Source organism: Paralichthys olivaceus, chromosome 10 (genome assembly GCF_024713975.1).
Source record: "Paralichthys olivaceus isolate ysfri-2021 chromosome 10, ASM2471397v2, whole genome shotgun sequence".
In the NCBI taxonomy this organism is placed as follows: domain Eukaryota; kingdom Metazoa; phylum Chordata; class Actinopteri; order Pleuronectiformes; family Paralichthyidae; genus Paralichthys; species Paralichthys olivaceus.
In genome coordinates, this window is record NC_091102.1 from 9,085,633 (window position 1) to 9,098,665 (window position 13,033).

Genomic DNA, 13,033 nt, shown 5'->3' on the forward strand with positions numbered 1-13,033 from the left:
TTTCAATGCAGGTTAATGAAGAGACAGAGATAAATCAATCAGCAAGTGGAAAAAGACAACTATAAATAGAGTTGACTGTCTGTACAAAGAAAACATGTTTAAGTATACATTTGAATATTTATATATGTATTATAAAAACTGTTGTCAATTTACAAGCGTCCAAACTCACATTCACCTGCTGTTATTTTGAAATGTGGAAATGTATGTTGTTATTGTGAAGGTCCACGCAGCGGAAGCTCAGGTTTACACCTGTAGAAACATGAAACTTTCACTTGGGAGAATTTTTGAATCACACCTGTTGGTTTAACTGCGCAGGTAGCGCGCACACTTTCTTTTTAACTCGTCCAAACGTTTTCCATGGAAACTAAAATGAGTTCTCTGACGTTTTATCTCGACACGGAGAGAACTTTATCCTTACGCCAGAAGTGATAGTGAATTCAAACCACGGCTTTGAATCAAAGGCATTTCTGCGTTTCTGACATGGCTCTGCGTTACTTCCTGGCCTGTTTGGTTCTTCCCTCCTGTCTCGGTGAGTTGTTGGTGATTGTACCGGTTTTTCTTGTTTCCAGTACTTTAGTTTAGGACATGAGAAGGACACTGCAGACTGAGGACATGCAGACTTTACTGGCAAAGTCTGTCTGGTCTAGTTAATGATTTAAGTAAAGTTGTGTGAAAGAGTTCAGCTCAAATCTGGTCCTAGCCACGTAGAGTTAGTATGTAGGGGTGGGCAATACAACAACATCAATAATTATTTAATTATTAACATAATTTCCCATCGATCACAAAAATCCAATATAGATCAATGTTCTGTTTATGATTAACATGTTGATCCTCCTCAGATTTATGAAATATTTTGCTGTTAATCATTCTCTGCTCCAAAATAATTTAAATAATAACAATGTGACATTTATTAATTATCAACATCGACTGACATGCAAACTTATTCACAACATAATTTCTGGCCATATCCAGCCTGAATAGTGTCACACATGTGTTTTAATAATATAGTTTAATTTCTCTACTTACTTATTATAAAAATACAACATTACTTCCTGTACTGAGTGAGTACCAAGCATTTCAACCTATTTGTATATTTTATTATTAAGTCTGCACGTAAAATATGTATATCTATTAAGCACGTTTTATACACAGGTAGATTCAAGGTGATCTACAGGGACTTTAAAAACAACACAAAAACCAAATTAATAGTAAATCATTTAAAATCAGAAAGCACATGTTTAAACAAATTTAAAGCAAAATAAAAGATATCAAAATTATAATAAAATATTTTTAAAAAGTGTGAAATAAGAGAAAATAGTACAGATACACAAAGATAAAATTATAATAAAAGATTTGAAAAGTGTGAAAAAAGAGAAAATAGTACAAATAAACAAACAGAAAATTATAATAAAAGATTTTTAAAAAGTGTGAAAAAGGAAAAATAATACAAATACACAAACATAATTTCACCAAGGTCGAGAGACAGAACCTTCATATTTACATTATATAAATGTTTTTAATCATACATGCAAACAACAACCCTCTGTAACAGAGTGTAGCAAACCACCAATAATAACATCAGTCTCAAAAAGGGTCAAACAGTGGATTTGTCTTAAAAACTGAACATTATAGGCTTGACCCAAATATAATTAATTCCAGTTAAATTTGTATGAAATCATAATGAATCTGTGTATCTAATACTCAGTTTATATCACAGCCCTCTTGTGTTGTCACAACCTTTTCAATGTTTAAAATACACTTAACCCCTGCTTGTTTCTCCACATCTCCTTCTCCGTGTCAAGTCTCTGGAGAGCTTCTGAAGTACAGTCTCCTGGGGCAGAAGGTCCACCTGAAGCCAGACATCCCCGGACACCCTGACGAGATCCTGTGGAAACACCAAGACAGCACAGTGGTGACATTTAATGGGAAGGAGGAACATGTGTACAGCCTTTATCAAAACAGAGTCACCCTTGACTGGGTCTCTGCAGAACTCTACATCACAGACCTCAGACGTGAAGACAGCGGAGTGTATGAATTGGAAACATTGGTGAACAAAAAGTGGCATCGTTTCCAGTATGAATTAGAGGTCATAGGTATGTTTTTACTTACCTTAACAAAGTGGCTCTATACCTATATATATATATAGTTGATTGATGATTTTTTTGTAGCTGCATTCTGTAACTAGAAGTTGATGTCTTACTAAAGCAATAATCAATCTTCTGACAAGTCATTGCTATTGAGGCCTGTTGTCCTCAGGCGGATGTGTTTTTAAATTGCATGTATAGCTTCTCATTCTTGAGTTTTAGAATTTTCTGTCTCAAGTTCAAATCAAATTCACAAGTCTCTGTCTCAGTCTTTCTCTTTTGCACCCATAGACTGTATTTAAAGACAATAGATGCGTCTCCACCTCCCTGTTTTACAAATAAGAAGCTAAAATATCCCAGATACAGTTGCCGCATTGCCTTGATATATTTTTCACCTATAGTCTGCCTAGTGGTGAACGTGACTCAGTATGAGAGTACTTTCTCATGTATATTTTTACATGACGGGTTTTGAAAGCAAGACTTTGATTTCTAATGCAGTGCTTCTACATGGCAGTTTGTTACTTTGCTGATAAGATCTGTGTCCCTGTGTCACCACTGTCCACACCCACAAGTAAAACAAGATATCAAACTAGTTTTACTTCTTAATATCACTCCTATAAAAAGAGCTTTTATAGTTAGCTCCAGTGTTTATGATGGCCATGTTAACAAATGAGCATCTTTGCTCTCCTTGAAATACTTCAGCTGAAAGCAACATTGTAAATATAAGATTCAGGGCATTTGCAGATTGTTTCTTTTTAACCATAGCAGCATTCAGTTTTAACCATACTGTAATAATAGTTTATTATGCCTGAGATGTTGTTCTAAACTTATTTATACATGATTATAATATTGTTTGTAACAGTTAATGCAAATAATATTTTTCATGTAATGAAATGACTTGTGATATCTCTTTATTTCTTCTAGTACTTTTCCCCTCCTAACCTCCCTATACCAAATTTAGTAGTGTTAATGCATGAATGTAATGTTAATTAAGTTGTATTCATGTGTGCATTTCTTTTAAAATTATAAATCCTTATAGGCAAGGTTACCAAACCCAGCGTCTCCTGTGACATGAACAGCAGCAGCTCTGACACACGTGGAGCCCGGGCGACGCTGACATGCTCTGCTGAGCCAACACAGCCTCAGTCCTTGATGAAGTATGAGTGGGAGTCAAGTGCAAATATGCTGCCAGGCCCTGAGTTAACAATATTGCTGGAGGATGAACATGACGATAAAATATACACTTGCAGGGTGAGCAACCCTCTGACTTTTGAAACAACGACATTCAACGCAAAGACTTGCTACCCTGGTAAGAGTTCAGCTCCACTTTGAAATGAATGTCAAAATTTGTCATTCGAAGCGAATCAACTTTAAATTCATTTTAAATGGATGCTCTTAGAATTGATCCACCAGACGTCATGGGTTTCATCAAGACACAAGATAACACTGAATGTGAAGACTTTTATCCTTCAAACTCAGCTGAGCTTCATTTACTTCTGCTGACAGCAAATGAAAAAGATTTAGAAATTTAACAAACAAATGAAACATACATCATTTGTCTATAATAATGAATTGATGTTAATAAGATGTTAATATAACTTTGACTTTTGTGTTTCTATGCAGATAAAAGTTCCTCAGTAGCGCTGACTGTCAGTCTAATCATCCTCTTCATCATACTACTACTAATTGCTGTTGTGGGCGTAATGTTCTGCAAACTAAAGAATAAAGGTAAAGTTAAAAACAAATTACACCTTAAGCAAAATGATTTCCTTTTTAAAACCGATCTATCACAAATACTCAACATACTGTACATCAACTGACATATTTACAATGCTACCCAAGAGCTGAATAAATGCAGTAGTCTTACATGAGGTAAGATTCTTTCATATTTAGAGATCACATGGTCTTCAAAGTGGAACAACAGTATGTAGAAGTTATTTCTGTGTTCTACTACTGAAGTCAATGCTATTATTGATTCTGATCTTCACCATATGTAAAAGAAGAACATTACGTTTCTGTGTTTTGTTTTTTTCCTCTTTTTTTCAGCATGTTTTGCAAAAAGCAACAGAGATGATGTGGAAAATAGGATTAAACCTGGTGCAACAGAAGGTATGATACTGTATGTGATTCAGTGGGGCTGCAAGTAACACATGCTTTGATTATAAAATTCAAACTGTCACATCAGAATTTGCCTTGGTAAATATTTGAAAGTAAATGATCAATCAATAATCATAATGTTTTGTCTCAATAATAAGAATGATAATGATCTTAATGCACCTTCAACCACCATCAAAGACACTATACATAGGTTGAAATACAGAAAGCAAAGAACTAAAAATAATAAACAATCACACGTTAAAATGTCAAAATCACACATTTCAACACATCACACTGGTTCTGATGAGGTGGGTTTTAAATTGTGTTTTGAAAAAACTTGATGCATCATGCGACACATAAGTGCAGAAGTTCATGATTAATGATGCGTATTAATACTAATATATTTATAATATGAATATATTATACACAATATATTTTCTGTTTTAATCTGTGATGTCTATGTTGTATTTTAATCCGTCTGGTAAAGAGAGGGATCAAGACGATGAATCAAAGCCTTTATTTGACAGAGCGCCCACGCTCCCCTCCCATCAGCAACTCAGACCTTTGGCCCAAGGTGATTATAACACAGCACCTGATCTCCCTGCCAACAATCACAGAGAACACGCGGACTTGGACAAAGGACATGGTAAAGTCTGGTGAATGTTCTCTCTGGTTCATGGTTTTTAAATGTCTCTTTTAAACTTTCAGCAACAACTTTCTGCTGTTGGTTAAACATACGTTTGTGTGTTTAAGTTTGGTTTAAAGCAAATATAAAGAAAGTTGTATTTCTAATCATGATGAAAGAGCATATATTGGGTTATCTTTTCTTCAGTTTTGTTTTCTGTCTCTTCCACACTCTCAGCCAGATGACTGAGTGGCACTGGAAAAAAAGAAACCGAAATATTTTAATAAAATTATTATGATACCTAATTATATAACTCTTTTCTTTATCTTCTCAGTTTTCCTTTTAAGGCTTACATACATATCCATGACGTTTTTTGACTATTTGTATAAAATAGAGAACCGAAAGATGAAGTTATGATCTTAACCAAGTAGTGTTCTTAGTCTTCTTTTTTTCTTTCCTTAGTTGAATCTGTCTTACAATCAAAGAAGGAGGAAGATGAAACTGAAGAAGCAAATTCTTCTACAAATGGCATTTCTCCTACTACCCCTCTAGCTCGTCTGTCTATGACCCAAAACTCTCCAGGTAAGGGAACCTTGGATGTATATATCAGTCCCCTTGACACACTTCAATTCAATTCATTTCGATTTTATTTGTATAGCGTCAAATCATAATATACATTATCTCAAGGCACTTCACATAGAAGGTCAAGACCTTCAAATCTTATTAATACAGAGAAACCCAACAGTTCCCACAATGAGCAAGCACTTTGGCAACTGTGGAGAGAAAAAACTCCCTCATTAACATGGAGTTATTTGACTTTCTATTTCATCGAGGCCCATGAATTATTCCCTGACAATAATAATATATATTTTTTCAAATAAAAAGTTTAATGATTTTATCTAATCGCGTAAATGGTGACATAAAATAATTGTTGATTAATCCTCTCAATAAATGTTATTGTGCCTCTGCTCCTCTGACTGTGTCTGTGTGCTTAAGTTTCAGGTTCAAAGAAGAGCACTGATGAAGAAACGGTGTCTCCTCCCGTTTCGTTGCCTCTCGGCAGAAAACCATCTTTCTCTGAGGACCAGCACAATCCCTCCAGCAACCACAAAGACGATGCAGATGGAGATCAGGTCCCTGGACCTTCAGACCAGGTCCTGGAGTGTGATCCTTCAGACTCGGATGAGGAAAATGTAGCAAGCCCAGTTGGTGTGTTGGACTTTGGTGAGGACACTCAGTCTGATGTGGAATCATCTGCTGCTTCTGCACAGCCAGGTATAGAGTCCACACTCTCTGAACCACATTAGTTCTTTTTCTCAGTGCACTCTGCTTGGCTGTGGGAAAGACTATTGATACCCACTGTCTCTGCTTGTAGTCTGTGACATGCCGAGGTGTGTTGAGGGTTATTCTCTACGAGACCACTTTACCTGAAATGAGTAATTCTAGGATTCCAATATTCCTTCATATCTGTCGCTCTTGACACAAGTCTTAAATTTAAATCATCATGGTCTAAAAAAGGCTTTAAAAAGTCTTTAATTTTACTTGTTGAAACCTGCAGACACCCTCAAAAAACTGTTTCTTAATTTTGGTCATTGCAAAAACTTCCATCAAGTAAGACTGACTCTGATGGTTTCAAACAAAAACTGCTTTGATTTAATACTTTTGCGAATGCTGAGCAGATATGCGCAGTTTCTACACTAATATCTTTATCTTTTGTTGAATCTGTTTAAGAATCAGAGAAGGAGGAAGATGAAATTGAAGAAGAAAAGTCTCCTGCAGCAAATGTCCCCCCTCCTCCTACTCAGCCTTTGACCCAAAACTCTCCAGATAAGGGAATGGAAGACACATCTGGTGAATACAAAGACGAGACCAACTCAGATCAGGTTCATGGGGAAACTGAATCTCACTCACCAGAGAAAAGTACTGAAGCAGACGAGTCAACTGAGGAGGAGCAGCCGCCCACCGCTCCTGAGCAGAACATGTCAGAAACTGCTTCACATGAACAAGACTCAAAGTTGTCACAGGAAGAAACACACAAGAAAGAAGACGACCACCCAGAAATGGAAAAATCTGTTTCTGGAGATGAACGTGAATCAGATGGAGAACAGGCAGAAGATAATCTATATTTAGACACCTCTCAGAGCCCCACACCAAAACATTCAGACAACACTCAAACCAATACATTTGAAAACGCTGCCCTCCAAGATCCAGACCAACAAGTAGAAGGCAAGAGTGGGGATGAGTCAGATGAGTGTGAGGGGCAGTTAGACAGCAGCACAGCAGAGGAAGATTACTGTGAGCGTAAATCTGATGAGAAATCTAAGGACGAGTGTGATCCAAAAGAAGAAAAGCCAGACAACAAGAATGAGAGCGAGGATAAAGAAGGACAACAGAAAACTGAGGCTGTTGAAAAATCAAAGTGAAAATGTAAATACAACATAGAAGAAGGCAACAGGATAAGATCAACTGGAATCATTCAAATGAACAGCTTGTGGAGGACTTTTAAACATCAAACTGTTCGACTGAAAGAAAATTATGGAGAGATTCACATTCAGGGAGAGCCACTGAGAACAAAAACCCAAGTAAAAAAACCCACAGTTATTAGGTTAGGGTTAGTCCACAGACTGAAACCCGACGGGTGATTTACGCATCTGATGCCTTTTTCTTTTTTTAAGTCACACAATACAAAATGCGTCATTATTACCGGTATGTTAACTTGACAGCTGACACAAGTACGACAGAGTTATCCACCTGTATAGGCTGAGAAAGACGAGATTGCACTGAAATGACAGTGAATGGGAAACAGACATGAAACTCAGAGTAAATAGAAAGTCACTGTTTCATTTAAACTCATTGGTATCCATCTGTAAGGATTCCCCTGGTTGTGTAACGTTAACCGACTGCAGAAAGTCCAGAAAATATTCACACCCCTGTGTGTTTTTTCGGGTTTAATCGTGCTTCATATTTTTATACTTCCTGTAAATGTTAAACTCACTACATGCTTAAAAGAATACGTTTAAAAAAAATAACTGACAAATCTAATCAAAACAAGTAGATTTTATATATTTTCTAATCTATCACTGTTATATATTTTTTAGATTTTTTTATTTCTCAGTACTGATTATTTATTAATTGTTTGTGATTTCCATTTGTGACATAATATGTACTTTTTTATGTTTTAACTTTTGATTTACTTTACTCTTGTAGTTTTGCCTTTAGTTTAAAAACCGTTACAACATTGATTTGTAGATAAATCACAGGTGTTTTATACAGTTATAAGAGTTTGGATTCTGTCCTTCAAGATAAACAAAATAAATACATTTTAGTGAGAGTGCTTGCTTTTAGATTCCTTTTTAAGTCTGTGATGGAGCCAGATAACTCATTTGTTGTTACAATGCAAATGCAATGTGTGTTATAGATATTTGCATTAGACTGCAAATGTATAAACAGACAAAAGAGTACAGAGTACAGAATGTGAAGACTTTCATCCTTCAAACTCAGCTGAGCTTCATTTACTTCTGCTGACAGCAAATGAAAAAGATTTAGAAATTTAACAAACAAATGAAACATACATCATTTGTCTATAATAATGAATTTATGTTAATAAGATGTTAATATAACTTTGACTTTTGTGTTTCTATGCAGATAAAAGTTCCTCAGTAGCACTGCATGAAATAGCATGCTGCATGAAATAGCTGTAGTAATATTTTAGTTTCAGTAGGGGGCAGTGTTTATCAGTCTTTATGTGACAAGACATGGGCCAAGTTTTAGGTGAGAATTTAGTTCCTTCAGTTGAGGTGGTTAAAGGATGTTCTGGGCTAAAAAGGCAGGTTCCAAAAAATACAAAGAATAAAAATAATGAAATTTGCATTTTCAGAGATTTACTGCTGAACTATGTAAAATGTATATTTAACTATTCATGCTAGAGATGTTTCCCCGTGTCCAGGACCGGGTGTTGATGAGTTGTATGAAGAAATCCAGAAAAGTTTATAGATATTGTTGGTACAGTTAAAATGAAATGTGTCTTATTGCATCACAGTTTTTAATCAGGAATAGAGCACATGCATGATTCAGTGTATTTGTACAGTATATTCAGTGAGTAAACATGTACCACACAGGTTCACCCTCTGCTGGATGACAAGCTGTTGTAGATTTCTGAGGGCACAGACTGGGCCATGTGAGAAAGTCACGCTCGATTAGTTTAACCTCTGAGTCACAGAGAAGCCTGTGATCTGCTACCACCCGACCTGCAGGTTCAGGGCACAAGCTGAGAATGAACAATATCAAGTTTCTGTTGTCGCAACAAATACAGAGGAAATATTCGTGTATTGAATTATTTGTGGTTATGGGGCTCTGCCTCCTCACACGAGGGTCACAATGTGGTTCCACTGAGACGCTGCTGATGCGTCGATGGCGGCAGGGAAGCTCACGACCTGGGTCAGAGTCCTCCAGCAATGCTTTGTGTTTTCCATGCTAACGTATTTTATATCAGTATCTTATCTCTGGGATGTTTGTTAAAACAGAAGATAGACATTGACAGAATGTGACATATCAGCCCCTTGTTGTCATTTAATGCCAGAATAGTTGTTTCATTTTCTTCATCATATGTTTACTTCACACTGGAGTGTCTTGTTCTCTCAGACCCAGTTACACTTTCCCCCCTTTGGACTGTTGTGGGCCTTTTTGGGCCTCGCAGCAAAAGGAGAGTGAGGGGGAGAGGAAAAGAAAAGAGTGGGTCACCCTCCAGAACTGCCTTTTATACCAGGTTGATTAGCATGCTGGCTGTTTAAATTGCCTCCTGGAGGGCTGACGTGAAATTGAACAATATCCTCTGACTTTTGCGACCGGCCCCATAGCTTCTCATTTATTTTTATGCAGAGTTCGGACAGAGCCCTGGCACTGCTCCACTGCTCCGAGGAAGCAGAGCCCAGGGAGACCGCATCTGGGTAGATTAGGACAAATCAATTAATATCAGCACAATGAAAAAGGTTCTTGGCTCTTTCTGGGCCGTGCTTTATTGTGTACGGTGTGGCCCGGGTGCCCCCTATAATTATGTGGATAAATTGTAAAGTGTGGTTGCGACAATATAATGAAGTAATATCCCCTTCCTATCTCCATAAACAGCTTTTATTAAAACCCGATCGACCCTGCGACCCTACTTTTACCGTATTAAGGAGTAACGGCAGAGCATTGTTTGTCCCAGTTATATTTAACAAGGCTCCCCTCTTGGATGATGATGTTTATGACCGTGTATTTGGGTCCAACTCAAGCTGCATGCTTTTAATTTTCTGCTAACATTTGGTCGTCATGTATAATTCAAATATGCCCGAGGCAGAAAGATTATTATACCCACGGCAGAGACCAACACAGTGGAAACACTTATTATAACTCTTAGACCTATAAAAGCTACAAATAGGGACTGATAAAACAGGTACAGGTAGAACATAGAGAGTTGTTTGTCCTCACTGACCAAATATGACTCCAGAAGTCAGGGGTGATTTAAGTAGTTTTAAATATAGCTCAGCTCCTTTTATGATTTCAGATAATAAAAGCCTTGCTCCGCAGGGGAGGCAGTTATGACCAGATAATAGCAAGGATGATATATGCAGCTGTAATGTTGTCATTACTTCACTTATGAGGAACTTCGGTTGCGGACGTTATCTACTGTTCCATCTATGAGACACAACCACTGCTGCATATGTTCATATTTACCCCAATATAAACACTGGATTTTCTGTCTGTCAGACTTTGTGATGCTTTGCTGTAGAAAATATTTCTAGTTACATGTACACATGAGACGAGCACTTGCAGAGTACATGCGTCCACCAAGGTCCAACAGCCCCTTTAATGAAACCACATCTAAATTTTCTTTTATTTGGAAATCCACCAAACTGCACACACTCATAAACAAACACACAAACAGATGCAGATTAAAACATAAGCTCCTTGACGAAAGTAAAATATGCTATATCCACAGCTAAAAAAAAAACAACTTACATGCACAAGATATTTCTAAAGCTGTCAGACGTAACTACACATTCACATACTGGTCAAGTCTCCTTTCTATCACGGTCAATTTAGAGTCTCCAATTCATCTAACTCCTGGAGAGAACCCTTGCAGACACAGTAAGGCTCTGGCCAAACCAGGATTCAAACCAACAATCGTCTTGCGGTAATGCATCAGTGATTATCACTTTACCACCGTGCCGCCCCACACTCCGATGTGCAAAAAGTGATAAACATCACAGTCCATGCAATGATTTGTGATCAACCTCAATATATTAATTTCCTTTTTGGGGGGCTCAATAAATACCTGCATTATTTCTAGAAATGGGAAATGCGCACTTGGAAAGCAGAGGATAAAAACACTGAGATGCTTGATGAAAATAAAATTACACATTTCCAACACAATTGCCTGCTACATCAACATTTGGGAATTTCTGGGAAAAGTCAGAAGGTCCAAAGCAAACTGGAAATAAGCTAAAATGGAATTTAGTAGAAGAAATTGTTATTGTTAATATCAATGTGTGCCCTCCAGTCTGTTGGTCAATGTTACCATCGTGGCTGTGAGGGAATTTTCCTTCTTAATTCTTTTCTCAAGTTTCTTTTCTGACGTTTGGGCAGTGTTTCCACACTAACATGTCACTCACTATAAACAACAGCTCCCTGCCTGTTACTAGGATATATCTCTGATTGGTAGATAGCCATAACAAACAGCCAGTTTCTCTGGATTAACTGTCCATTGCCTGTTTATGCTCTTTGTGGAACTAGAGACATTACTCTCAAACATAGTAGATACTGAGAAGGGGGAAAATGACAGTGACTGTTTTATGGTGAGCTGTGAATGTATGAATGTCAAGTCATATAAAGATGATAGGTCTCTCCCATCAGGAAAAGCTTGAAAAAAAGTGCCCTACTCCGCCTCCTTTGGCTCATAGACATGAAGACATAAAGATGGACGACATGCGACTCCTCAAAAGCGAAGCCAACGGTCTAGATCGCCACTCGGTGGTTTGTTTTCAATTAGTAATTCAATGTTATAAACACGGGCTGACATCTGAGACTTACTTGAAATTCGTCGAGCATGTGTTTTGATGGGACCTCGCTACCACAACTCCATCCTCAGATAGCTACAGTGCAGACTCCAAATGCGAAAATGGCAGCATTCGTATCTGGGATGTTTTAGCTTCATTTCTGGAGAGTGAAAGGACGTGGAGGCTCTTTTTCTAAATGCCCATGAGATCAATATGTCATTTGATCATATACATTTGACAATTGACTAAATGAAAACCATATTGCTTTGGAAAGTCCTCTTTATGACTAATAATAATAATATTTTTTTACCATTCTCTGAGCCTCTCCTGAAACTGCTCGTTGCCGCTCTGGAGGAACCCACCTTCCACTTTGAATGCCTGTGGTCTAAACTATACTGTGTTCATAGTAATGCCATAAATAATGGAAAAATTAACATTTGCCACCACAATCAACTGCCCAGTGTAGATAAATCTGACAGCGCTACAGGTTTTCAGTTCACTTCGTTGTGAGAGATCCGGTATTAATTCGATTCAGTAGTGATTTCCTTGCTTGGAAGAACTGAATTGAAAGGTCAAGACTCTGCCAGAGATCTTTTATTACTTTGGTAGGGATGAGGATTTACTTGTGGGAACAAACGGAACTGAACACAACAGAGACATTACCAGAGATCCTGTGTTGTTTTGTTTCGGAAGAGGGTTTACTCTGTATAAACTTAAGTCTCAGGCACAGTCTATGGTCTCAGGCCAGCCACCGGAAGGTCGGTCTGAGGCTCGGTGCACATCTGACTGATGGCAGCCCTACGATATATTCAAAGTCTCAAGCTGGAAGAAGTTGGATTCGAAAATAGTGAAAGGTTTAGAACATTCATTTCAATGGGGGAAATCTTACAAAACTTTGGATAATTTTCAGAAAGTATGAACTATTGGACAATTGAATATATCCAGTAATGTCCTGATTGATCTGCACAGCAATCCCACCAATCACAGAGGCTCGTGGCATCTCCTTGTGGCCCGGTCTTGAAGAAAGATCACATATTTAAACAATCTACTGGCAAACTTTTTCATCTGAAACATCAGTAGGTGAATCACTTATTTTGAGAAGCCAGGAAAATCTTGGAGTATTGACATGTTTCTTCTCCTGGGCATTTGTCTTTTGAGAAGACTTTCATCTTTGATGTGGGAAAACAGAACTT

At 37.5% G+C, this 13,033-nt stretch overlaps 1 protein-coding gene across 6 annotated transcripts; it reads left to right on the top strand.

Annotated features, from left to right (window-relative positions):
- The first annotated feature begins 228 nt into the window (after positions 1-228).
- LOC109633255 (uncharacterized) lies at positions 229-8,137 on the top strand. Of its 6 annotated transcripts, none has more exons than XM_069532987.1 (9): positions 229-529; positions 1,803-2,093; positions 3,124-3,393; positions 3,708-3,812; positions 4,131-4,193; positions 4,669-4,827; positions 5,269-5,388; positions 5,803-6,081; positions 6,538-8,137. In XM_069532987.1, the coding sequence occupies exons 1-9, from the start codon at positions 481-483 to the stop codon at positions 7,227-7,229; spliced, it is 2,028 nt and encodes a 675-aa protein (XP_069389088.1). In that variant the 5' UTR covers positions 229-480; the 3' UTR covers positions 7,230-8,137. The 6 variants fall into 6 exon arrangements, with proteins under 6 accessions (XP_069389088.1, XP_069389089.1, XP_069389091.1 ...); XM_069532988.1 differs by having other exon boundaries at positions 5,809-6,081; XM_069532990.1 differs by having other exon boundaries at positions 4,669-4,755.
- Positions 8,138-13,033: the final 4,896 nt, after the last annotated feature.

Excerpts from the sequence above, each read along its gene's own strand:
- LOC109633255 (XM_069532987.1), top strand. The coding sequence starts at position 481 with ATGGCTCTGCGTTACTTCCTGGCCTGTTTGGTTCTTCCCTCCTGTCTC. Across the intron at positions 530-1,802 it reads GGTTCTTCCCTCCTGTCTCG|TCTCTGGAGAGCTTCTGAAG; the intron begins GTGAGTTGTTGG and ends CTCCGTGTCAAG. Across the intron at positions 3,813-4,130 it reads CTGCAAACTAAAGAATAAAG|CATGTTTTGCAAAAAGCAAC; the intron begins GTAAAGTTAAAA and ends TCTTTTTTTCAG.